This window comes from Ornithodoros turicata, chromosome 5, assembly GCF_037126465.1.
Source record: "Ornithodoros turicata isolate Travis chromosome 5, ASM3712646v1, whole genome shotgun sequence".
Taxonomy (NCBI): domain Eukaryota; kingdom Metazoa; phylum Arthropoda; class Arachnida; order Ixodida; family Argasidae; genus Ornithodoros; species Ornithodoros turicata.
The window spans coordinates 81,460,112-81,486,998 of record NC_088205.1 but is presented as its reverse complement, the minus strand read 5'-3'; the positions used below and the strand labels follow the sequence as shown (position 1 = coordinate 81,486,998).

General features: G+C 46.0%; 1 protein-coding gene across 6 annotated transcripts in view; it reads right to left on the bottom strand.

The window, feature by feature from the left end:
- Nucleotides 1–4,904: 4,904 nt before the first annotated feature.
- The window catches only part of LOC135394971 (gamma-aminobutyric acid receptor subunit beta-like), a 144,188-nt gene continuing 122,205 nt past the window's right edge, over nt 4,905–26,887 (bottom strand). Inside the window, exons 6-10 of one of the 6 annotated variants that reach the window (XM_064626101.1) lie at nt 24,814–24,951; nt 23,695–24,149; nt 12,003–12,080; nt 11,016–11,126; nt 4,905–8,257 (exon numbers count right to left, since the gene is read on the bottom strand). In XM_064626101.1, coding sequence (XP_064482171.1) covers nt 8,000–8,257; nt 11,016–11,126; nt 12,003–12,080; nt 23,695–24,149; nt 24,814–24,951 — 1,040 coding nt within the window. In that variant the 3' untranslated portion in view covers nt 4,905–7,999. Of the gene's footprint in view, nt 8,258–11,015; nt 11,127–12,002; nt 12,081–18,537; nt 18,987–22,260; nt 22,719–23,694; nt 24,150–24,813; nt 24,952–26,887 lie in introns of all 6 variants that reach the window. The other 5 variants (XM_064626104.1, XM_064626100.1, XM_064626103.1 and 2 more) reach the window with 5 other exon arrangements.

The window sequence follows — 26,887 nt, the reverse complement described above, 5'->3', positions numbered from 1 at the left end:
AAGCAGACATCGCAAACAGGGTACTGAATGTCGTCTGCTACTCGTCGAGAGAAACAGCATCACCGCGAGTTAACATCACGTAAAACCTAAGCCTTACACAACCGGAGGTACATCACATGACACTGTTTTTTTTTGTTTTTTTTTTCTTCTTCTAATATCGTGTATTGTATTGTGTTCACCACTAAAGTACGTAGCATCGTTTTAACAGCAAGATAGTCAGCATGTCATCAGGTGGACAACGGGAAGCTCGTCAACCTTATCACTGATGACTTATACGAGTGGGGGACAAACGAAACTGCGTCGATCGTCGCGTTGTAGTCGGTTAAGAACGACACTAACTATTAGCCAACGTATATAGCGTTTGGTTAGACACAACGTCAGTGGTTGACTTTCATCTGACGAAGGAAAATGCAACATGTTCATCAACCGGGCACAAGCTCAAAAGAAAGTACACACGAAAATGACGGTGAACTAAGGTTTCACAAACCGTTCATAATCGCCATGATATTATAGGGATCTTTTTTTTTTCCGCTTTGCTGGGGTTAAAAAGCCACGCCTGGCGTGCCTGCCTGCCCACTCCAGCTGGATACTACGCTGGACACTCTTTGAGAACAGCGCAAGGATGATTTTTGAAATTGAGAGTGCCTCAAGGATATTTTTTGAAATTGGGAGTGCCTCAAGGATGATCTGACCCTGCTAATGACACTGTTAATGTATCAATGGTGTTTTCAAAGTACTGGCACCTCGAGGGTTCCGTTTTTTAACGCTACAAGTGGTGACTCAAGTGTGATTTGATAGCGTGAATCTGCGGTCTTCCGGCAATAGAATTAAATCGAGGGTGATTTGACCGCAAAAATAATTCAAAGCTTTTTTGACAATACAGATAGATCGAGGCAGATTTGAACACATAAATACCTCGAGGGTTTTTTCTACACAGCAAGCAGCTCGAGTGTGACCTGACTGCTTAAATCTCCCGAGCGACTTTAGACAGTACCTAATGGCTCAAGTGTGACTTGATCGTACAAATCTCGGACGAAAGTTTTATAGCGCAAATGCCTCAAGTGTGCTATGCAGGTACAAACCCTAAATGGTTGCTTCAAGAGCACAAATGCCTCAACGATGCGTTTCTGCTTAGGACAATTTTTCCTGACGGAATTTTTTCCTTACTTAAAAGGACTCGGGGCAAACAGAGTAGTGATGATTGGTCACCCTCTTCGCTGACACCAAATTCGGTAACCTTTTGCGGTCTAGAACGTTCCGACCTGCTTCAAAAGCGTAAGCCATGCGTGTCCTGAGAGAAAACGCGATGACACACTGATATGCTTATCATGGATTAGATAACCATACCGAACTACACTCTTAGAAATGAACTTCACCACATAGCACGCTCCTAGCCAACCATCATCCCGAATGACAACGTTCTCCGCCCCTGATTTGCTGAAAACGGGAGGAGGAGCCTATTTTGTGACCATTATGCACGGCACAAAATAGGCTCCTCCTCCCGTTTTCAACAAATCGGGGGCGAGAACGTTGTCATTCGGGATGATGGTTGGCTGGGAGAGTGCTATGTGGTGAAGTTCATTTTTAAGAGTGTACTGTTCCCAGATCCCACGTAAAACGCGTTTCCAGACCTCACTAGAAACGAACTCAAATGGAAGCTTGTTCACATTTGTTCAAAGAAAGTGTTACGTCGTTTCGGAGGCTATTGTTTCGTAATTTTTAGGAACGTTTACTTACGTGAAGACATTGTTCAACTCTGTTTTTGTGAATCGAAAAGCAGCCAGTATGCCAGCGGGAATGGGCTTAGCGCAGCAGTCGCCTAAATGGACCGGGGGCTTAAGTATACTGACGGGGCTTCGTAGGGGGCGTCTTTTCTCGTTACCTTAAAAAGGGGGCAGCATTGCATGCACACGCGAAACGGATACTCGACTAACATCCGCAGAAAATAATTCAGGTACATTGCGCTGGCATATCAGAGGAAATCTCTACCTATTACATTAGGGTTCATGAAGGGGATCAAAGATCGGCAAAGATAATTCTCTCTGTCTAGATTCTGGTTTATTTCACACACTCTCTCTCTTTTTCTGTTTTTTTTTTCAGTATTATCCTCTCTTTCCGTCTTTCTAGGACTGATTACGAAACTTGGACTTTTTTTTTTTGTCTCAGAACTTACGCGCTGTTTCAGAGGCGAGTTGGAACGCATGCTTTCTGTTACCATCGGTTTTTACGAACGGATATTAATTTTTGTATTTCAATTGAATCATAAAGCGCGTAACCAAACGCAAACATTGACGAAAGTCTCACGCTAGTTTTCAAGTCCAGTCGACGGACAATTAGCGAACTACTTTTCTTGCGTCAGCCTCGACAACTCGTGTACAGCCAGCCACATTATGATACCGTCCCTGTGACGGTATTCTTTCGTAACAGGAATGGCCTTCCATCGGTGTAATGTGGCGCGCAGTCATAAGACTCCGGTACAGATCTTGGGTAAACCCGTTTCCTGCCATCCCGTACGTAACAATAATCTGCAGATCAAATATGATGGCAAAACGATAGTTTAACCAATGGCTGAGCTTTCGTCCGGACGTCTTCGTCACAAATGCATATGTGACCGTCAGTCTTCTTTTTTCCATCATGATCTACATCAACATGACAATCTCGCAGGCTAAATACAAGCCACCTCGCACATCAAAGTGCATGACGCCAATTATAACTTGTCATAGATCGTGTGGCATTCGCATGTACCAAACAGGTATAGAGACAGGTGTAGAGATATACATAGTTCTAGTTGTAGCGTTCGCAAGGAAACATCGTGTTCACACTGCGCACGCGCTACACGCAAAGTCACGTTCGTTGCATACGGAGTGTGCACGCGCTATTTCCTTGCGCGCAAAGCAATGGCGTATGTAATAATGAGATTAGTGAGCGAGTATACCGTACGTTATCGCCTTTGCGTACGCAAAGGCGATAGCATACGCATACGGTGCACTAAAGCTCACTAATAAAACAGTCTTTTCTGAACCCGCAAAGCTAATAGGGCGTTTGATAAACCTTTACATGCGCGTTTACTCGAAGCAAAAGATTGAGGGTAATTACCTTTCCTTGTAAATCTGAAATTATAAATGCTTCTTCGCCAGCAGGTCAGCTACCAAGTTTACCGTGGGCAGCAATTGTCCGTATCACAATGTGACTGACCGTACGTTAGAAATCCATCTAGCCTCAACGATTTCAGGCGGAATTCGATACTTATTGGTGTTTACATACTTTTTTTGCATTGACTTCACGTGTAGTTTGTCGATTAACTCTAACATTCTCGATGAAGATACAACAACTTCGTCTGGAAACGTTAACTGCCTAACAATACTCGAGTAAATAACGCAGATAAAATAACTCTCGGTTCGCAAGTAGTATGCGCAAAACAGTATTAGCATCATTAAAAGGAACAGAGGTAGCCGAAATCTTTCATAACTTGCAATAATTCCAGACTTTAAGGCGAATATTTGGAGCAAGCTGTCTGATTCTTTGTTTTTCTTCAAATGTTTTGACTGGGCAACATTATATTTTTGTATTTTTCTCAAACTAAAATAATTACTCGAAAATGTGGCTGCAATAAATAGTGTTGTTTAATTATTACTAATTCCTGTGACTATCAACGTCTTTTTAATGTGTGTTTGTAGTTCCATTTCGCAACTTTTCGAAGCTTATTCGACACCATCGCAAACTGACTTCTTTTTGTTAATTCGTTATTGTTAATTCGACTTTTCGTTTATTCGACTTTTCGTTTATTCGATTTCTCGCAATGTTCCAATATATCTTTTTGTTCGCGTTAACGGCTATTATTTCGCGTCCGCAAACAAAAACAGTCTAGTTTTTTCAACTAACAATTTACTAAACTCTCGCAACAATTTCTTTAACGTCGTAAAATGGTTTCCCCTCCTGCCATTATTCAATCGACGTATTATCCAATCTCCTTGAGGCCCGATATATCTACGCTTTTGCAGTTTGGTATATCCCGACATACACATGCACGTGTGTGTATATGCGTATATTTTTTACCCTTCAAACTGCGAAGAAAAGCACGAACATTGAAGGAAAAATTGAGGAACGGGGGATCTCCAAATCAGAGAACGAACTGTTTCTTAACATAATTTAGTCTCACACCACTTTTTTTTTCAATACCTCACGGACACACGCTTATATAAGTAGACGCACACTCTCATACACACAGACACGTCGGGGAAGAACGACAAACCGACACACATTATGTTGGTTTGGAGCAGCTGAGCTGGCTAAGCAAGCTAAGTCATCAGTAGCATTCACATGGGGATGTATTGTTAATCTGAACCTGGTCGTCAGCGTGCTACACAAGATTATTATTAGTACTTTTTTTTTGTGACGCTTACCATCACACAGCGGTCAGTGACGCAGCAGTTAGTGAGGGAGACAGGGTATAAATATTTCTGAAGGAAACCTGGCAGACTTCTTGTTTTTTTTGCAGGTTTCTCTCGTCAGTATAAGGTTGATAAGATTGTTCAGGATGAGTTGACTAGAGTCTGTGAGAGCGTTGATGATGTGCAGGCATAATAGAAACACGAAGGACAAATATATTAGGTATGGACAAGGGTAAAGAACAGAAACCAGCCTGCGAAATTAGTCATTTAGTACTGTCTCTCTTTTCGGCCTTAGGGTTTGATTGATGGATCAAAATGTTCCTGAATATGCGGCCATCGCAGCAAGTTAAAACTCTATTCATTTTGAGGGTCAATTTGGACATCGTTAGGTTCGCCTGTCTCTCTACAAGGACCTTCAGAACAGAGTCCACGTACCACTGCTGCGCCACCGCACGCATAATCAACTCAATTGCAACTCGAAATGAAAGAAGGAGGTCTACACGGGAACGCAACTCGGCAGAGAGACCTTCGTCTGAAGACAGACGAAGCGAAAGACTTGTTCTGGCGAAGCAAACGCCGAGGAAGATTGAGCTATAGAGTGTCTTGTGTGCCATAAGGTCAATGTACATGTTAAGAGGCCCAGCACACCGAATGCTCGGGGAGCAGACCCACAAGTGGACGGTGCTATGAGCCGTTGGAAAGACCCACGAGTTGCACAGGCTGCAGTCAATCTTTTAACATGGGTGTCCACGATGACAGGGGTTTCTTGCAGGACAGCGACTACTGCGCAAGACCATCATGCGTCGTCGTTGTCCGGCTGCGACACTGTGAGAGGCCGAAGCGCTGCTGAATCGACACACACTCATCCACACCACGTCTTGTTGGACGCCGAGTCAGGTGTATATATATATATATATATATTTCTATGGCTGTCTGATTCACTCGCAATGGTGGGAGGGATGGCGGTAGAACGGTTGAGGAGGCAGCAGATGACGGATGTTTCGAAGTCGTCTGCGTATAGTATTCGTGCAACATCGAGAAAGTCGCTTGCTGAATACGACTAAGGTACCGCTTATGGCATACCTGTTTGAGATCGACAGCTCGTGTCTATCACATCTGGAATCTTCAGGTGTTGCAAATATGATTTCTCCTGCCTAATAGAATCGTGTGGCATATGTCCCACGTTCAAATGCAGTATTCGTACAGCCCCTTCGAAGGCGGCAAAACCAATACGGGCTGTTGAACCGCTGACTGAAGATTTCAGACAAGTATGTCGCAAGCAGTACATCGGTGTGTGAATTGTCATCAAGTTGCAGTATTATGCCCTACTGTTGCAGGATATGCCTAAGGTACATGGCATTAAGATGTAAAGCCCTTCCTCAGCCTTCAAAGAGTGCGTGGCACACAGGCATGCTACTACTTCAGACGCTTCGCTCAGTTTTATACAAATATATTAATTAAGCAGCGCAAATTATTACTCAACGTTACGCGTAAGTCTACTCCGAATTACGAATGGTATTAACAACATTCACACATTAGGTTTTCACGCAGCCGAATGAATTCAACAGAATCGAACCCAAAGAGGAAGGCAATCGACGCCAATCTACGAAAAGCATTTCATCCTATAACGCACTGCCTCCACAGCTTTTCTACCTCCGTTGAAGAAAGAGGGACATCCGTGCAGGCAGGAGCATGCAACTCAGCAGAGAAACACAGCAAGTCATGCATGCAGCGTGCAGAGAGAGATGTGGCCTTACATGGACACTGTTTCCCGCGTGCCTTCGCGCCACAGTTAACCGAGAACTGGAGTCATGCAATGACTAAAAACATTCCAACCTATATTTCAATCTAGCTCACCCCGGCGCCAGTCGTGTGCTTGCCTTTTTGGGACAACGATATCGCAAGGACCTTTCTCATCGAACTGTGCTTAATTTCTTTCTACAAGGGTTACCGACAGGGAGAGACGCTCCTTTGTTCGTGGTTGGCGTCGCTCTATGAGAGAGAGTACGACCGACCGATGGATTTATAACCGGAGAAAACTTCTTTTCCAGGGAGTAATGGTAACGTATAATGTCTGGAATCAAAACTCATGACAGTATTTTGGGCCAGAGCGGATTTTGTTGGCACTTCACTGGATTTTATCACTTCACAGGATTGTCATCGAGGAAAACAAGCGTGGCAGTTCTGAATCTGTTCCTCTTTTTATCGTTTTACTGGATTGGGCCAGGGTAGCCCCCGTTATCTTCGTTCATCGATACTATGCCTTAGGGACGCTGTCCAAAAAAAACACAAAAAAAAATAAAATCAATATCCTACTCTCTCACACAGAGTGACTCTATTGGTAACCATTGCCATGCATAACTGCTTCCTACTCCGTGGGTCTGGTCCAACGAGATCAGTTTTCCAATAGCCTCGATGCAGTTAGAAAACGAGGTTTCCAGAATGAAAAAAGGGGTTGAAAAGTGCCGCCATCTGAGGGGCGGTGTCTGTAATACCCGTGCAGGGTTCCGAACAATCGCTGTGTTTGTAATCTGGGGCATCAAAGCCTCTCAACATACAAGGACGACAGAAGGAAATCCAAGCACCGTGCGGCGCTTTTTCTTAAAGGGTGTACGACGGGGTCACACACACAACAGCCAGCACGGACGAGCACAATTTCGAGGCTTTGTACAAAAAGTACATGGACACATGGCACGCGTTATGACAACCGTCGGCTATATCGAAAATAATCTCTCGTCTCCCGTTGACGACGTTGTCCAAGTGGCTTAAAAAAAGGGGGGATTCTTCAAACGAGTCAAACTCAAAAAGAAAAAAAAAAAAAAGAAAAGAAATGACTTTGTTCCGTTGGGAACCAAAAAGCGTACCGCGTTCAGTGTACCGCGTGACCGTGATTATAAGAGTCAGTGTTAGCAGACTCGCAAGTGAATTACAAACAAAAAAACGCGTGAGCGTGATAAAGAAGAAGTGGTGCAAGGAAAGATTCGTGTGTCGTTGAAAATTAGAGAGGCTCGTGAGACGATATGGGCTCTTCGCAAAAGGTTCTTTTTTTTTTTTTTACACGTCAGGGACTGCGCTTCTGGCGACATCCAGAAATATTATCTAGGGACATTCAAAAACGTTGGCCAAAGCCAACTTGGAGCCAAAGCCAAAGCATGGAGTACTTTTGGTTTGCTGAGTAGTATCGTATGTGCCTTTGAAGTCCATGTTTAGAGATTTTGATGGTAGATTCGCGTGGGGGCACTCCGGCGGCGTGCCACGTCATTTGGTTCATCACAAGATTTTGTAACAATGGGCTTACAAGATATGAGGGCTCGGAAGAATTTCATCTGTTCAGGGGGCAACTGGGTGCCGTATATGTGTCAGACAAAGGGAAAGGGTCATTAACTGTTGCAGACCTTTGCGAAGAGTCCACTGCTGATACATAGAACGGTGCAAGACACAGGTGTAAGCAGGACACAACAACTGAAAGAAGAGAGATAGATAGACAAAGAAAATAAAAAATAGAGAAGAGGACAAGAAGTCTATAAAATTGAGCGTTTCTCGACTCTGTGGTGGTGTGTGGTGTGTGTGTGTGAATCCCCCCAGTACTGTCTCCCCCCACGAGGTCACTACTCCTCGTTAACATCGTCTGGTAGGACGTCACTGATATGCAAGTAAATGATCCAGTACATGAGGTTGAAGCAGACGAAGCAAACTGGAAACACCACGCGGGAGTACTTGTCGATGTCCGAAGGGCTGACGCCAAAGAGTTTGTTGGGGTTCTTGCAGAAGGCAGCCTCGATATCCGGGGCGCCGTTCACCGTGTTCTCCAGAGTGGAGGATTTGCTGAATCCCTTGGGGTCGACCATTTTTAGGCGAACTTCCTGCTTGCCGGTTTAAGAGGGAAGGGTATCACGGAAGAGGAGAAAAGGAAGAATGTAGGTTAGGTGAAATTTGGCGCAAGCCGCACTTCTTCTGGTGGGTATAGTGAGGACCTGCATCTTCTAGAATACAAGGACTCTCTACCGAAAAAGACATCCAGGTTTTGCTCACGGGCTAAGGAAAGAAAACTTGTCTTGTAGCATCTCTCATCGCGCGGTCTGCCTTCTACTAGGCACATGTACTCTTGAAGATTTAATGGTCAAACGATTCGTGACAGCATGAAACACTGAAGAGACCTTGTATTCTACGATGCATGTTCTGGGAACGCTCAGTGCAGTACGAGTGCCACTTCGTAAGGATGGGTGCAGAGAGTCAATATCCGAGGCACGTACAGACAACAGTGAGAAAACGATATGAGAATTGTTTCCTGCAGAGTTTGCGACTTGCGGGAAGAGCTGTGCAGTATCTAATTACCAGTAAATTAAGTTACTGTAACCCCCTTCTAAAGATATTACTATTACCACGTATAAATACTCTCGGAAACGATTAACTGTTGCAGCAATATTTTGCCGAGGTACAATGCTTTGCCACTGCGTTTCATAGTACCACATTTTCATACGCCCTTAAGCTCTCCGCTACGTTATATTGCGAGCATTCACAACATCAGGACCTCACTGCATAAGAACAAAAGCCTCTGGAGCGAAATAGCACCTTCGCGAATCAAGCACCATACAGAAAAGGATGGTCCAGCCAATACAGTCTCAAAGGCATCTTCACTAGGATCCAGAATGCGATACTTTTCTAGCGTTGCTGCATCAAATATGCACATATTGTGTGCCCTGTTCGGGCGGAACAACAGTCAGATCTTCTTCATGGGCTATTCATGACTCCAGGAGAGCCGGTTCGTTTTGCGAAATTAAATTTCGCCTTTGATTCCCAGGGATCCGAGAAAATATCCTTAGACGAAAGTGGCGCTCAGAAATGCGCATTTCGAATCAGGCTACCGTGCTATACAGAAGGAAAGGCAAACAAGGAGGACGATCTTCTCTTTCGCGTAAAACACTGAACAGCATTGCAGACTACAAGGACAGGGGCATTTTAACGTGAGCGTGGGGTGTTAGGACAAGGGTGGTGGCGACGAGTTCCGTTTATAACGGTATAAAGCATGTGGAATATATGGCGACAAATTCGAAATGTTAACTTAAATGTGATGCCGCGCACCTGGTACATTTTGGGGACTCTATATAAGCCACAGCACACATTTGGGAGGCATCACACTCGAGCAGTGAGAATTTTAAAGGGGAATGCTGCCCTACCAGCGTCATGTAGACTAAACAAGGTCTGCTATGTAGCCCGTATGAGGTACTATTAGAAGTGACCATAAAAACGAGTCGACTGAAGCCACATAGCCAGCCACTCGTAGCCGCAGGCTTTCTTTGTCTCAAGTCACCTGGCCATCGTCTTGATGGCGTCATCATCAGATGCAGCTTCTGGTGCACCTTTTAATTAATGCCGTGTTGCCTTTAAGCGCCAGTTAAAGGTGCTGAACATAAGCTACAAAATGGCCCCTGTCAAGATACATGCCCCAATATTATGACATTCTTCTCAGACTCTTGAGTTTTTACTGTTTTTGCACTGCTGCTTTCTTTCTGTTTCTTGTTTTCTTTCCCTTTCCTTTCTTTTTGTTGCTTTTTGTTTTTCTTTCTTTCCTCTGTTTCGATCCCGCTTTTTTGTTTTTCCTTCCTTGACTTTTTCGTTTGCCCCTTCCCCCTTTTTTTTCTTTTTTTCGGAATAGCAAGCCGGCTCTTTGCCTGGCTAACCTTTCCTTTCTTTTTTTCTTAATAAACATATCCCCCCCCCCCCCCGTGCCATAAAGACAATCGCAAAGTGCGTAGCAGAAGAAGCATAGTGATAGCGCACTGTTACCAGCGGGTGCAGATAGTAAGAAGCGCGTGCATGGTGTCAAATAAAGCGCTCGTCTGCTGAAAATGAAATGGCCACCTTGAGGCTCCTTACGTGACACCCGGATACTGGACAGTTGCGGTTCGGCATAATTACCATTGTACTGTAGGGCTCCCTCGTCTGGTGATTCTAAAGCGGTGAAAGTAACCAGTTAACATTCACTTCCCATTACCTGCCAGCTGTTTAAATGAAAACATCTAGAGTATATGCAATACTGGAGCGCAGTGAGGTTCTTTAGGCATACCCCTTTTTGGTTTCAGGGCGTCAGCTTCGCATCATATCAGGCTCTGGACCATCTGACCGAAGGAGGAGGGTACAGCAGGATTGAGGCACCTACATTACCCGCTATGAAAACGTTGGAACACCTCATATACCCTCGTTATAATTCACGAAAGTATGGTCGTCTCCATGAGAAAGTTTACTGTACCCGGTATTCAACTACCAGCAATCTTTCCTTCTGAGTCACACCCACAACCGCCAGTGAAGTCGGCGGTCAAGCAATTCAAAGCCAATGAAACAGAGAATGAAGATAGTGATGGGTTGGTGCTGGCCTACTATTGATCGCCTACTCTGGATAAGATTTTGCGTCACGTAACAGCAAGAATGAGCTGGTATTGTACCCTGGGTTACATTAGCAGAGCGTCCGCCATTGTAATGGCGCTCCTCATATGCTCAGCTCTGTAAGCAAGTTCTGTACGCGGTATAATATTGCATGGTTGTTGCTGTCCAGAGCCTGTTATGCGGTGAAGCATAGTCTGTAATGTGTGTGTCTCCGTTCTGTACCGGTGGCAGCAGACATACCATTGGTATTCCAGGAGGAGGCGCCTGCTGCTGCGCCTGTGAAGCGACTGCCGCGGGGCACACTTGACACGAGCCCGGCAGTCCAGGGCAGCATTCTCCACCTCGTCGTACCTACAAAGGGTCGTTGTATTTGTACGGACTTTGAATCAACCAATATTGCGAGACAGATGTCACTCTTTATGTATTGCAACTGCTGACAATGTAACGACATCTGCGGTCGCTTAATTCCTTGTGCACGTGATCTGAAGCATGGAGCACTCCAGAAAATCTTGCACTGCGCCATTACCTTGCGCTCTACGATGTTATTAAACGAATATGTCGTAATCATAGCCGCAACAGTAGACATAACCTGTTTTAGCAATAAAGAGAGCAAAACAGTAAGTGTTTCAAATTTTAACGTTTACACGGTCCTGTGTGTGTGAAGTGCTGAAGAATATGACCCAGATTCTGCAAGATGGTAAAGAAGAAAGAGAGAAAAAATCAATGCGTACTCCTCTCCCGTTAAATGATACGTTTGTAAAACAGGGCTAGTTTTGCCGATGTCATTTCATTGTCCTGTTCTTACCCTGTGAGTAAGGTACTACAAGCTGTACAGGCACAAATATTGCATTATGCTAGTACTTAACAGAACCGTACACTAATGCTGCGATAATTTTTTTCATAAAGCACACAACATTTATGACTCTGTATTTACCAACGCTTCCAACAACCTGCAAAAGTTAATATCTCTTCAGTACGTAGTCAAAAGTTGCATTTACTGGAAAAGCATATTCGGATATCTCTAGTCCAAATAAAAAATACCAGTTTATTGGTGGTGAGAGTGCTGAAATGGATTTCATGCTAAGTGCAACACTCGAGGGTAAGCTGTGGAAGCACTATAGAATTCATGCATTTCTCCACTGCCAAAAGCACCAAAGGAAGCTTTGCGTCTCCCCTCTTCTTATGGCTGATTGTGTTTTCTTGCCTCTACCCTTTCCCCCACCTTACCATCGTAAATCCGGGTGGTGGTGCTTCCCTCGGTTGGCCTTGGGATGCCACCGCAGCAGGACAAACTTGACAGGAACCCTGGGAATTATGTGGGCGACCATGGATTTGCAGCGTCTATTACTCTTGGCTGCCCCCAGACGCCTGCTTCCTACACTTGCCTCACCTACGACGCTATCGATAGGAGTGCCCCAAAAAGGGGCGCCCACGCGTGTGTGGCCTCTGCCTTTGACTGACGCCATCACAAAAGGGATGTGAGTGCTCCTGTTATATGTCCTTTCAACGCGCTGTGACACACTGGGGTCTGCGGTGCTGCGTATCTCTCAGCTGTAAGGCACATCTGTTGCGCTAGTGGCGCTTTCTGTGCATACACAGTCACGCGAGCGGCTATCTGCTGCGCACTGGAAAGATTCCACTCTGCTGTTGGCTACACTGGTTGTACACAGCGTGAGAGACACTCCTTACTGCAGGGTCCACAAAGGCCTATTCATGAGCGGTGTTGACTGCCGAGCGATGGCAGTGACGTCTACTTTCCTTCAGAAATCAGAACCATCATGACTAGGGTTTTCTTTTCATTTTCGCCTATTAACTATCATTTTCTTTACTTCACTGGATCTTTAGTCGCACTGGAGTAGCCGGCTCTCTTCATGAGCGCCACATTCTCCACTTTATTTTCATTACACCAAACCAACCAAGGTCTATCGAGCAGAAGGGTATGGAGACTGATGGTGCTGCCCTCCAAAGCGACTTTTTTTCACGAATCTCGATATGGTATGCCACTGGCAAAATGGCGTAGATGCAGACTAGCTGGTGGATGAACTCCGTAATGTAAAAAGTCGTGTGCTGTGTGTTGTCCCTCTGTGTGACCAGACTTTTTATGTATGTATGGTATGTCACGCACGAGAAATAATCACCCTGTGAAAGTTGCTGGTGAGATTAAAGTTGCTTCTGTGCATACTTCCATGGATGGGGATCCCATATTATGAGAAGACATTGTGGTATTTTACTACGTGTCCCACTAGGTTCTGAGCACGACCCACCCATTTGACTCATGATCATTACAGCGAGAGAACAGCAACTTCAGCTTGCCAGGACAAAAGGTTTACTCCAGTAGACTTAGAACTGCCTCGTTACGTGCCTTGATTCCAAAGGTCGGAATGCCTCCTAAGCCGGAAAGAGCTTGAGCGACTATGATCTTCAGAGATCCCTGGACCGTTTTGATAGCCGACCCTTTGACGTCGTGAAAGTGCTGGGCGAATGTCCTGCGATTCATCGTCAGGGCGCACAGCGCTCACTCATCACCTTCGTTAAGAGCATAGCAGAGCTCTCAGAGCTCTCACAGCATCTCAGAGCTCAGAGCTCTCAGAGCATAGCAGAGCAAGTTTTTTTTCTTTTTTCTTTACTAGACCTGGAGTAGCTTGTCCCGCAGTGAGCGGGCTCACATCTCCATTTTTTTTCTCCTATCATCATCATAATCTTGGGGCCGTCCTGTTGCATGATCACGATGGTGGACACCGGCCCGTGGTCTTTGCAAGTTGCAGGGCAACGTCTCCGGAGCGGACTTGTACTGTAAAGGAAAGAGTAGTAGGAGGCCATTCCAGCCTAAGGCGATTCTCGGTCTTGGGTTGTGATCCAAGGTCTTGGGGCTTGGTCTTCCAGCAAGAGTCTGGCCACTAGCAGCAAGTCTCTTGCAAGAATCAGCAAGAATATTGGTCTGTTGCAAAACCACGATGGTGGACACCGGCCCGTGACCTTTACAGGTTGCAGGGTAACGTCTCCAGAGCGGAACCGTTTTGTAAAGGAAGGAGGAGTAGGAGGCCATCCAAGCCTAAGGCGATTCTTTGTCTTGAGTCTTGATCTAAGGCCTGGGGCTTGGGTCTTGATCTAAGGTCTTGGGTCTCGAGGTACGAAGCCAGTCAGTTGCGATGCGGTGCTGGAATAAACCTGCTGTCGTGCCGAACTGCGGTTGCTGCTCTCTCGGACTGGGTGACACGAGCGGGTCGAGCACAGAAACCCAGTGGGACACGGAGGGAGTCGCACAGTGCATTCAGTTCAGTCACTGAGCTCAATTTCGTCTTTTTCAGCTCTAACAGAGGACAAGCTCAAAGATAATCGTACTGGCTTTGCCAATGCTGAAAAGGAATCTAACAAGAAGAGGTCTGTATTTTGGAAAACGAACCTGATAAGTAGGAAGGGAGTTGCCTCAGGACAGAAGCCGCCGATATTTCGAACAGACTGTTCTTCTTCTGAAGAAGAACAGAAGAAGAACAGAAGAAGAAGAACAGAACCCAGAAGAAGAACAGTCTCTGTTCGAAATATCGGCGGCTTCTGTCCTGAGGCAACTCCCTTCCTACATCTCTACCGGTTCGCTGGATTTCTACCCATCTACGAACCTGATAAGTAGTACGGCTAGACAAACAGAGCCCCTGGCCCTTACTGAACTCTATACTGATTTATGACAGGTCCCACAGTCGACTTCTATCCCGTTAGGCACTGCGTGGAAGCATTACCATTCAAAGCGGTGCTGTGAGGTGAACATTTCGCCTGGCTGCGAGCACTTGGCGTGATAAGGTATCGGGTGCAACAGCGGCGGCAGCAGAGCGATACGAGAAGAGATACGGGATTATCCATGCCATATCAGCAAATGTTTAGTGTCGGAAAGGTTGTGCCTGCTGTTTATTCGAACGAGCTATAGGGGGGGGGGGGGATATGAGAGAATAAATAGGTTCGATACCGTTACGTTATCAAATCAGCAGTTCCACCAAGAACAGATGATAATAACAATAGCGGATTGGCCAAACGTGGATATGGGTTTTTATTCTTCGCATTTGATTGATTGATTTGATTTGATAGAAGTACACAAAGTATAGTGGTTATAAAATATCAGTGAATTAAGTATATGTTATTGCGTGTTGCAGTAACTCGTGATAGTGAAAGCAGAGGGTGTGTACTTAACGCATCGGTTAGGCAAATCTGCTCTTGGTGGATCATCGTGTGCAGTGGATGGTATGTTTGAAAGACTGCACATACACTGACTTTCATACTTTAGGCGTGAAAATTAGGCGGAATTGGGAAAAATTAAATTAGGCGTGAAAGGGAAGCGAGGAAAATAGGTTTCGTTCCTGTGAGCAGGAATATAAAGTGCATTTTAGGAACTGCCAAATTCTTTCAATTTGCAATCATACAATTAGGAGAGGCGCTGTTGTGCTTGCTGTAATCATCCTTGATACTGCAAGGCGTAATACTAGATAGAACATGACAGGATTCGCAGTGTTATCCGATTGTTAGACGTTGAGTTCCTGTCTTTCTTAAGAAGAGATCCTAGAACCGCACAGCTGCTGCTATTTACCACTTATGGCCACCAAAAATTGTGTGTATGCGAAACTTTCAGAACCGACACACCGAGCAGCGTCAACGGGAGAAAAGCAAAAAAAAAAAAAAAAAAGGGGGGGGGGAAGGAGATGCGCGAACTAATTGTTTCCGCGAATGCACACCTCATCCTCTCAGCAACGCGGCGTAGTGATATGGCAGTACGTTTATTTAACGCAGACGACACATTTGGTTGTTTGTGGTCGTGCGAAGTGAACGTTTGCTTGTTCGTAATCCTGTGATATCGAACTTTTATCGTTCAGTGAAAACGCAAAACAACGGAGGGACCCCTAAGGAAAAGTCGCAAGGTAACAACATTCCGTACGCAGGAGTCTATCTTGTAAGATAACACTCGGGAATCGGAAATAATTTAAAGTCTGATTACCCTCCAATTCTCGATTGCTGTTGATCGCATATTGTTTCGTTTATCAGAACGCGTGTATCGAGAGCGCACAAAGTACGTGTGTTACGTGAATCGTTACTGTGAGCGCCATTGGTTCTATAGGACGGTCTATAGAGCGCTGGTCATATCCCTTGTTATGCATGAGCAACTCAGTCAGTGTCGCGCAAGGCAGAAGAGGCAGATAAGAAGCAGGCGTGAGGAGAGCATGCGTGGTGTGAAATAAGCGTGAACATTTGCACATCAAAATCGCTAACACAACGTTTGCACAATGTTATAGTCCTATCCCTAATGGCACGCTGAACGCTTAAAGCGGTTGTGACACATTACAGTAGTTCTTAAAAGTCGATTCTTTATGCCGACGTGGTCCTCCGATCCAAATTTAACAGCTTTGTGAGTAATTGTTGCCTAGAAATCAGGACCCGCGAATATACCATGCTGCTGCGGGTTTCCTGGTTGCGAGGTAGATTGCGGTCACGTGACAAACAATAAGAACGATCGTGATTGCCACTCCTCTGACATGATTGCTCGTAACATTATTCTTCACAAATCAAACAGAATTAGCTAATGTTCTTTATTAATCAAACTGCAATCATGATATAATGAAGGTTCAACATCCTAGTGCCACATCCCCTTTAAGGTTCTGATATCACGTTGTACTTAAAAAGAGTCTTACGAAAGTCTGAGCACAACACTCATATCCTAGTTCACATAAATGTGCGCCTTTGAGCAAGTATTCGCCATACTGGTTTCGTTTGATTCGAAGTATGTGCTGACTTTTTAATGGTTTTAGCGACTTTCTTCACAGTCCTTTTTTACAAACCGTATTCCACAACTAAGGTAATTTATTGAGTGCGGCTAGGTGCTTGTTCAACAGCATGTTCTACCCTCATACTCATACGAGTTCCTACATGGAGGAGAAATTTGAATCAATCAATCAATCAATCAATCAATAGTATACTTGCTCAGCAAGGCGGCCAACTTGAGGCCTAAACGCACCAACAACTCGGCGGTCCAAAATGATCGGTTAGGCACGTGCCATCCACGTGTTGTTCCGCCTACGTGTTGTGTGTGACATTTAGGCCTATTTCAAAAACTAGGTGCCACTAGAGCGGTGCAGTGTTTAAATAGTCTGTATAAGAACGAAAAACTGCAAAGACGTCCCGTCTACGTGCAGGAAGCTTCTAAAGAAAAGTCGTGCAATATACATACGGCCACCTTACCATTGGTTGGTGTGCTTGAGCCTAGAGCATGTGCTAAACGCCTCAATGTGTTGCTCCTACGATATATACTTGACAAAAATGCCGTCGCATGCTGTTGTTTTCACGACGAAGTGAGACAGGATAGGAACAGCAGACACCGTGATCTGCAACATTTCCGTGCAATGGACAGATGACTAGTCAATGGTGAATAGCTTGGCCCTAATTCTTCCACGACTTCAATTGATTATTGTTTTGGAGTTTACATTCCTCGAAACTCCTAATTTTGAAGCGCATTTGTTTCTTAGAACAGTTCAAGTTACATGTGATAAGGGCAAAATAGCGAGGACTTGACGCAGTCCACGCTGTGCTGTCCTGGAACTCAGTCGTGAGCTCACATGGACAAGTGCTCTGAAAGACGTTGTAGGAGTTCAAAAAATTTATACGTAACGAGCCCTTATAGCCGAATGCTTGCAGAACATCTCGTAGGTCGGCGCAGGTAATTCTGCTCTCGGCGTTTTGCACCTTTACCACGTGTGTTCCCTCTATTTTACTGGTGCCTCCGCGTCTTTCTTTTCTAACTAATATAATCTGAATACGGTGAGCAGATGTTCTCATTAAATATTCGCGTGCTCTGGAGTAGCCTGACCCGACCTTGTCGGGTCTCACATCTCCGTGGTTCTTATTTTTCAATCAACCAATCAATCATTCAAATTAAATAGCATGTGGTCGACCTATTCCGAAAGGACATTGGCTAAGCAGAAATTGCCCGCAAAAAATAGTTTTGTGGGTACGCCACTGGCGCCAGTGTTGTATCTTCTTTTGGTACACACCAGAAGCGGAGAAAAGTTTCAGTACCAGAATAAGCCTACGTTTAACCTCCTTTATCTTCAAGGCTATCCCCGTTAAAAATATTAAAATCAGAGCCACATACGTTGCACACATGGTTGTCTTCCTCCTGCAGAAGTGACTCTTCGGGGACAGGGAACTCCATTCCTGCTACTATATATGTCCACGTGACTGCGGTCTGTAGTAGGCATCTACACAGGCTATCTTTCGAGTGACGACGAAGGACTACATTTGCTAGGCAGATGAAAGTATATGGCGTGTCTGTCACATTATGCCCTACACACTACTCGCACGGGAGACACTACAAGCTTCAAGTGGATCCATTCACAGACAACTGGTCATCCCGATCACTTTCTGGCCGCTGGAGGACACGTGGTATCACTTGGAAGAAAAAGCGCGGACATAACAAGGGGGAAACTTGTTCAGAAATAGCTGTTCAAGTTGTACAGCGGCTTGAAGACCCGCAGTCTCCTACAGATACCTGAAGCAACGTAGCAACCTAGCTGGTTCTACAGATCACTGCGCAAGAATTGAAGCATGGCTGGAACAGTCATTGATTCCAGCAGCACGGTTGTTGTTGCCCGGCAGTAAAATGAGATATTTTCTTGGTTGCAGTAAAGCAACCTCGAGCGTCTCGACAGCAACAGGGCTGGTATTCGTATACTGGCTCACTTCGTTATAGACACGTGTGCGTGTGTGTGCGTGTGGTGCGTGTACTTACAACCGTCTTGACAATGGGTACTTCAGGACTGGCTAGCAAAGGCTCGGAGCCCTGCTCGTTGGCTGTGCACCTTTGCCTGTGTTGTTCGGCGAGCTTAGCCAGCTGCTGACAGCGGGTTTTCCTCATGGTGATCCTCTTGCCGAGATATCCTACCGTGGCGTACTCCAGGAGCGCGGTGAACACCATAACGAAACAAGTTCCCAAGTAGACGTCGATACTCTTGACATACGAGATTTTTGGCAGGGCTGCGTTGGTACTGGACATGAGTGTGGTCATGGTGAGTACAGTGGTCACACCGAGTGCTACACGGGCTGGACTAGCGTTACGGTGGAGCCAGAAGGAGACCCACGAAATAACCACGATCAAGCCGGCCGGGATGTAGATCTGGATCAGGTAGTAGCCCATGGATCGAGCGAAACGGATTTCGCATACCAAGCGGGAGTAGTTGCCTGGGGGAGCACATACATACATATTTCAGGGGATCTCATCTCCAGAGCCTTTCGGGGTCTCGCTACAGTTGGTGGACGCCGTCGGGCGAGATTTCTGAACTAGGACATCTAACGAAGGCGGGTTCGACCTCCGCATTTCGACGTTTAAGATATGCTTCCTGCGCAGGGTGGCAGGATTTTTTATGAAAAAAATAATATTTTTTTTGGCGCGGTATATATTACTGCCTGACATTTGCTCTACAAAATGATGGCTAGATACTTCCATTACCTTTGCGTTCATCTCGAATTCGTGTAGAAGGAAGCGAAGGAATCGTGGTTAGTATATTCAAAAACAGTAGTTGGGTGCGCTTTGCGTCGAGTTATACCACGCCGAATAGGTATTGCCCGAGGTGCGTATAGGTGAAAAATCAGCCTTGTGCGCTTCGTATATTTTCCTCATTTTCCTCTATTGTACTTCCGTTGTAGTTCCTTGTATCTACACCAGAGGTTCGAGAAGGAATACTCGACGGTCCGAACGCACTTCACCGAAATCCGGTAGTAGGGAAGAGGAAACGAGTTTAGTGAAATATACGGCCAGTGTTACAGTGAGGAGAGAATAGAAAGAGAATTGCTGATGGTAAGAACAGAAAAGAGTGGGACTAGTGAATTGGGTACAAGAGCGTCCTTACTTGAGAAGGCCAATGAAAGGAGTTCGCACACGCTACCTTGGGGACCAATTACAGGCTAGGTGCACATCGAAACAAGAATTTAGAACCTGCGCTTTAAACTGCTATGCAGAGAAGTGCCAGATTTATAACGGGAGGTGACGTCACAAGGCTGATTGTGTGTTTTACTCCGCCAGGTGGTGTACCCTTGGAACACTAGAGTACCGTGACGCGCGTTTCACTCGACGCAACTGTAGGGAAACCCGTTCAAGGCTCCATCTGTCGATTAAACCAGCACACACGGCGAGGGGGGGTGAGGGCTGGCAGACTGTTCTGCTTTCGCCATTTTACGGCTGTGAAGCAACAGGCAGAAAGTTGTGGTCAACAGAGGCACAGTTGTTTGAGACAAACGACAAAGGACGGCTAGAGCAACAACCATAGACGGGACCACATTGAAGGCACAGTTAGGACATGGCCGCACAAGCAAGGTTATTTGCAAGCATAAACAATTTACTTGCACGCACAACAATGCAGCACTTAGACGATAATTATTCCTGCTCATCATCACACTAGACACCTACAACGCTTCGTGTTGAAAATATCGGAAAGTGCTACGTAATAAACACAATGGAGTTTTGACGGTTGGCATACTGCCCATATAAACATTCATCGCCTCCTTCCAAAAACTTTTTTTTTTTTAAATGCTCGCATGTTTCTAGCCAAAGTATCTCACGTGAGTCACGTGTAACGTCAACCTCAAACGTGAGAAGGAAAAAAAAAAGAAAAAAGAAAAACCTCGTTCCCCGCGAAAAAAATGGCGAAAGCAGTTATCAGCCTTTCGTCGGTGCGAGATAAAAGACGAGTGCGAAGACGACGACGTGTGTCAGCGAGCTGGTAGACTGCGGATTGCTATCAAATGACCATCGATGCAACGACGTGTCCCTCGGGTTGATGTTTATTCACCACTGATACGACGGACCCCGAAAAAAAGCTTCTCTTTGGAGTCCTTCGTGACTTGTGCCCATAGCAGGACTCGTATTCTCCTTTTGTGTGTGTGTGACATACTGTACCTTGTTGCCGTAGCATCCCAAGGGAAGCAGAAGACCGTGAAGACAACACCTCATGCGGAGTACATAGGAACAGAGAGTGAGGAACCAACCTCCGTCTTCTTCTTGGAAATGGGACGGAATATCGACGAAAGCGATTCTACTATGACCAGAGTCACGCAATAGTGTAGGAGCAGTGTGTTTCGTCAGTGAGTCACTAGACCGTGTCTCCTGAATTGATAAGACAGACAGATCCTCGTGGTAGTTGGTAACATCTAAACATTAATATTTTGCGATCGCATCTCCATCTGTTTCTTTGCATAGTTCTAGAAACGACATTTTTTTCGCTGCGTTTCTGACGACGAAAGTTTGGATCTTTAAATTCGTCGCCCCGTCGCATTTGAATAAACTTTGAAGCGGTTCGTCGCAGATAATTCTAACTTAGCTACACCCTCGACCTCTCACTACTGCAAGATTGCTTGACCCATAGTCGAAACACCGACGAACCGCCGTAAAAGCACTCCTTGCCTTTCTGGATTTAGGTCCTCTGATGTTGATGTCGATGAAAATAATAGGGAGAGAAATATGTATTAATTGGAAAATAAGAAATAATTTAATAGGGAAATAGGGATAGACCACCGCGTGTCGCGATGGAACATCCCATTGATAGTGCTAAAAAAAGAAAGCGTTGTTGTTGGCACTAGAAACGGGCAGAGAAAACAGTGCTGTTGTGTTGCACGTTTCGAAAGCTAGTTAAACTTCTTGACTTGAGCGAACGAAGTGGATGTTCTACGTGCTTAGAGTTAGAGTTAGTGTTAGAAAAGAAAAATATGGAGATGGTGGCTTCTACAAAACACAGGACCCGGCTACTCCAAAACACTTGAAAATAAAAATGAGGATGTCTAATAAGTTAGACGCGCTGTAATATCCACGAGGAATGTCATCAAAGCAGCTGTCGCACGATGTCTTAAGATCTCTCGGCCATTCTCCGAGAAGGATTTTGCTGGCGCTTCGCCACATTGCTTCTTCTCCAACTGACCTCTCGTGAGTCGGATATTCACTGACTCGCGAGCAAGCTTGCGAGACATTCTCACTACCTTCCTCCCCCGCCGCAGTCTAGCACCTATTGCCCACGACGTCGTATGCGAATATAACGCTGCTGTTTCTACGTGCTTCATTTGTATGATCTCGTTGGATGCTCAGTTATATTTTGGCGAAAGAAAGAAAAGTGGTGCCTTGGTTGTCTCTTGCAAAAGTAACATAATATTGAGCCCCTGCAGCATTCCACACGCGAAATGTGCGTGCACTTTCTAGCGTTAGTGGTCTCGCTGTCTGTTTTAGGGTGACGACAGGAAGGTACCCAAATTAATAGCGGCGTATGCCCCTGTTTCCGAAATAGAATGTCATTTCAGATTTTCACCGAAGATGGCAGAGTCATATCGTTCATCTGAAATGTTCCTGCGCAACCCAAATCTACGCACAATTCTCGATTGCACCTAAAAAAAAAAGTTTTAGTGACTCACTGACGACATCCTGACTCCATCTACTCGTACCAACTACCGAGGGGGGGTTCGCGGTACTTACAACCGGCTTGATAACAGGCACATCGGGACTGGCCATGAGCGTCTCCGAGCTGCTTGGCTCATTGGCTGAAGTGGTAGGCTTCTGCTTGTGCTGCTCGACTAGCTTGACCAGTTGCTGGCACTGCGATTTCTTCATGGTGATTCTCTTGCCAAGATATCCTACCGTGGCGTATTCCAGTAGTGAGGCGAAGACCATTACGAAACATGTCCCCAAGTAGACGTCAATACTCTTGACGTATGAGATTTTGGGCAGCGCAGCATTGGTACTGGACATGAGTGTGGTCATGGTAAGCACGGTGGTGACTCCTAGAGCGACGCGTGCAGGACTAGCATTGCGGTGTATCCAAAAGGACACCCAGGAAGTAACGACGATCAACCCAGCGGGGATGTAGATCTGGATCAGGTAATAGCCCATGGATCGCACGAAGCGTATCTCACATACCAATCGTGAGTAGTTGCCTAGGGAAGAGGGATCATGTTCCACAGGTCATCAACACTGTTGTCCGCATCATCTGCATCATAGCTTTCAATGAGGGGGAAATCATGATGAAGGTGCAGTTCCTCCGGTGGGCTAGCAACACATGTAGAATGCACGTCACTCAAACACAGAAATAGATACCCTCTAGAATGGCATTCTTCCTCTAAGCACCAATCAACATTATGTTGATCTTATTAGGAGTCAAGTATTGCCAAAGGAACACCAATAGCACACCACCGTCTCCTTCAGAGACAGTGACGTCAGAGACATGTCTGTGGTAATGGCAACCACAGTGTGCTTTTGCGATTGCATAGGCCCAATAGTGTTAATGACGTTAAGCTAATCTGCCAGCAGCGCCACCAAACGTCAGCCCTCCTAGTCGTCTGAACGCCGATGTAACAGACGATGCAAGCAGGCTTTTCAAAGCCTGGTGATGTCGCCGACAAATTGAGGATGCCTTACTTCTAGAGGGCGTTACAAATGCACGACAGAGAAGGCAACCACCAACATGCTGTAGGTGTTTTCACATTTTCTAAACAACAAGGACAACAGCAGCATTCCTAACTAAAAGGAACTACAGCCTCTGAACTGGAGACATAACACCATGTTTCCACACATAGGCTGCTGGCCACCTTGAAGACACCGGCAGAACTCTACCTTCATCATTGTGACACTACTAGAATGGATGAAGCGGGTGCCCCTTGGTTACTGTGCGCCGAAAGCCCATGCATATGGGTGGGCAAGCAACAACAACAAGGACATAGCGGCACAAAATTCCTTCGGCTCAATCGTTGAATAGCGGCGACAAATACGGACAAAGCGTTGGACAACCAGTAAAACACGATTGTGTGTGTGTTTCATGAGGCACTTACCTGAGCTCGTTGTCGGGCGAGCCCATAGTGTGACTATAAAGGAAAAGCGAGACGCCTTTGCAGAAACAGACGGTGGGGTACTTACGACCGTCTTGACAACGGGTACATCAGGGCTGGCAAGCAAGGGCTCTGAGCTTGGTTCACTAGCCGCGTTAGCACGCTTCTGTCTGTGCTCTTCGGCCAGCTTAGCCAGCTGCTGACAGCGGGCTTTCCTCATGGCGATTCTCTTGCCGAGATATCCTACCGTGGCGTACTCCAGGAGCGAGGCGAACACCATTAAGAAACATGTTCCCAAGTAGATGTCAATACTCTTGACATATGAGATTTTTGGCAGGGCTGCGTTGGTACTGGACATAAGTGTAGTCATGGTGAGTACAGTGGTGACCCCGAGAGCCACGCGTGCGGGAGTAGCGTTACGGTGGAGCCAAAAGGACACCCAAGAAATAACCACGATCAAACTGGCCGGGATGTAGATCTGGATCAGGTAATAACCCATGGAACGCACGAAGCGTATCTCACAAACCAGCCGGGAGTAGTTTCCTACGCACAAGGGGGAAACCATGTTTTACTGGTCAGAGCATGCAAGTGTCATCACAGGCTTGCGATTGAGCCGAAAGAACTCCTTCGCGGATAATCCAAGCTGCGGGGAAATTGGGGGAAAAAATCTACGTTCCTCTGGAGATTTTACCAGCCCGCCTCACTGTGCAAGCAAGCTCGGACACCTTAAGAAAGAGGCACCTTCATGATATTTGGGGGATGCACGCTTCATCATGCCTTCACGTGCCGACCAGAAAAAGAAGAAACGCGCGCCGCCTAAAACTCAGGAAGCTCTGCTACGGGAGTAATCAGCATGAACAATGCTGCGGCCACAAGTCAACCAGCTCGCTGCAAAAAAGGGGGCGGGATATCCAAATTGGAAGTTGCTGCTTTCGCAAACATTTCAAGGTTCTTCTACGCAAAACGGAGCAGTCAAATCATAAAGAATGAGGGGGATGTCGAGGACAAGCCAGCAAGACATGCACTCCTTCCTGCTCGGAAAGTTTACATTGGCCATGCAGTGTAAAGGTTCTTCTAGCCCATGGGGCGGGCGGAAACGGGAGGGTTTGTCGTCACACTACTGCTACTAATTCTTTCTACAGAGTTCTACCTAATATCTCCTGCGGTATGCTGCAGTGCATGTGCGTGCACGGGAGGAATCACTTACCTGTTGTTAGGGCTACTTCTTTAGCTTTTTGAACGTGTCCAAGCACTTTGAACTGTGGTAGCTCTACTTCCTTTGCTATTCTTACAGAGGTGTCCCCCTCGGACCACCGGTAGCGAATGTCCTTCATTGTGTAGCCGACTGCAAAACAGTGAACAGTGCCAGTGGACGTAACAAGTTTAACGTGTAGACGGCTAACAGCAGATAGAAGATGGAAGGAACAGAGCAAGAAAAACATTGTGCGCCCCAGAACAGGGAGCGTCGTTATGTGCGGCTAAGGAGGCAAAGTCGTAGGACGACGATGTCACTGATAATGAAGGTAGCTGAAGGTAGCTCTCCCTATAGTAAGAGAAACAAAATATGATCTAGGGTAGTGGTTCTCAACTTTCGTTGTTCGAAGAAATCAGTCATCGTGCCAGCAAGACTTAGAGGAACCTTGCGATCTGTGAACCCGTGAAGGTTCGCAACTGTGAAAAAGTGTGTCAGTCAAGCTAGATGTCGTATAATTAGCTACTTATTAATATTGTTTGTTTAATTTTCATGCTATGTGAATATATATATATACGACCACCAGGTGGCGCGAATCCCGACTGTGACGTCATGCTACACATGTACAAAAGATTCAAGACACCCTTCTAACCTCTTAGTCCTGAAGAAGGCGGAGCTTCCGCCGCAACGTTGACCACACCCCTAGATATCTTTCTATTAGTTTAAATTGTAATAAATCGCCCCGTTTTTTACTTCCCCTACCCCCTTCGTTGTTTGCCTTTCATTCCTTCATAACTGTGTATATATATATATATATATATATATATATATATATATTTTGGTTGAATTATCGTTTGAGCCAACTGGTGATGACGACACCTGCTGGCACGACGAGCGTCTGCGGCGACGCCATTACGATCTTTGTGCCAGTCTGACGATTAGATGTCGGATATGGTGTGATACCGAAAGCAAGCAGCTCCTGAGGTATATGCGGAACCCCGGTTGAGAACCACTCATCTAGGGTGACCGGGGTTAGGCAAGTGGTGCTGGCTACTCTAACCGTTCCACTGCATAAGACATTGCCGTCTGACATCCAAAACGATTCACACTATACCAAGGTCAGGAGATACACAATGTTTCCATCTAATATTGTCGCATGAACAACGACGACGAGTAAGATCATCTCTCTCGCGCATCCCCGGAGATGGACGACTACGGTCATTCTCCCTAGTAATACTATTTGCTGCTAGTTGACTCATCATCAAGGTCACCATCTGCTGACGTGGTGATATCAAAGGGGCACTGAGGTGACCCCCCAATATTTATTATTATTATTATTATTATTATTATTATTATTTTTGGGCTGCGGCGTCTTTTGCAACGGATAAGATGATCGTCTGCGAAAGAACGACGGGCACAGGTGACTTGAAGCGCACATCCGGGACATCCCATCGGGACTCATGTAGGGGCGACACCATCTCCTCTACAAGTGTACCGGAGAGTGAGGGAACGTCGCAGCGCGTGAGAACGCGTCGCAGAACGAGCAGCGCGTGAGCTGAGAGGGAGGAAATAAAGAAGAAAGGCACGGGCGGGGACTTTTCGACGTCACGTCACACGAGGATCGTGTCGGACGTCCGCGGCTGGTTTCTCCGACTGTTTTTGTAAATTTGATTGCGCAGTGACAACAGCGAAGATATTTTGCATGTTGACTCCTGATGGACAGCTTGAGAGATAAGACAGGGTATCCAGCCACGATAAATGTCACCTCATTGCTCCTGTAAAGATGCTGCGCTATGTCCGTCAAAATCGACTTGCGTTGCGACACTTCATTGGGCGTACATTTTATGTCATGTAATGCTCACTCGCTTAACATTCTAATGCAGTACATCTGGGACATGCCAGCCCTCTGTCGTGCGCATCGTGCTCCTTGAGCTCTGTCAACTGGTCGTAGCAAGACATTGCTTTAAAGACAAGCCTAGGGGAAGCCACGCATGGCCGATCTCGGTAGTGTGTTGCCGTACGACATCACTGAACTCACTGATTGACAAGTCGGTCCGCAAGGCTAGTCCGCAATGTTGAGTTCCAATGC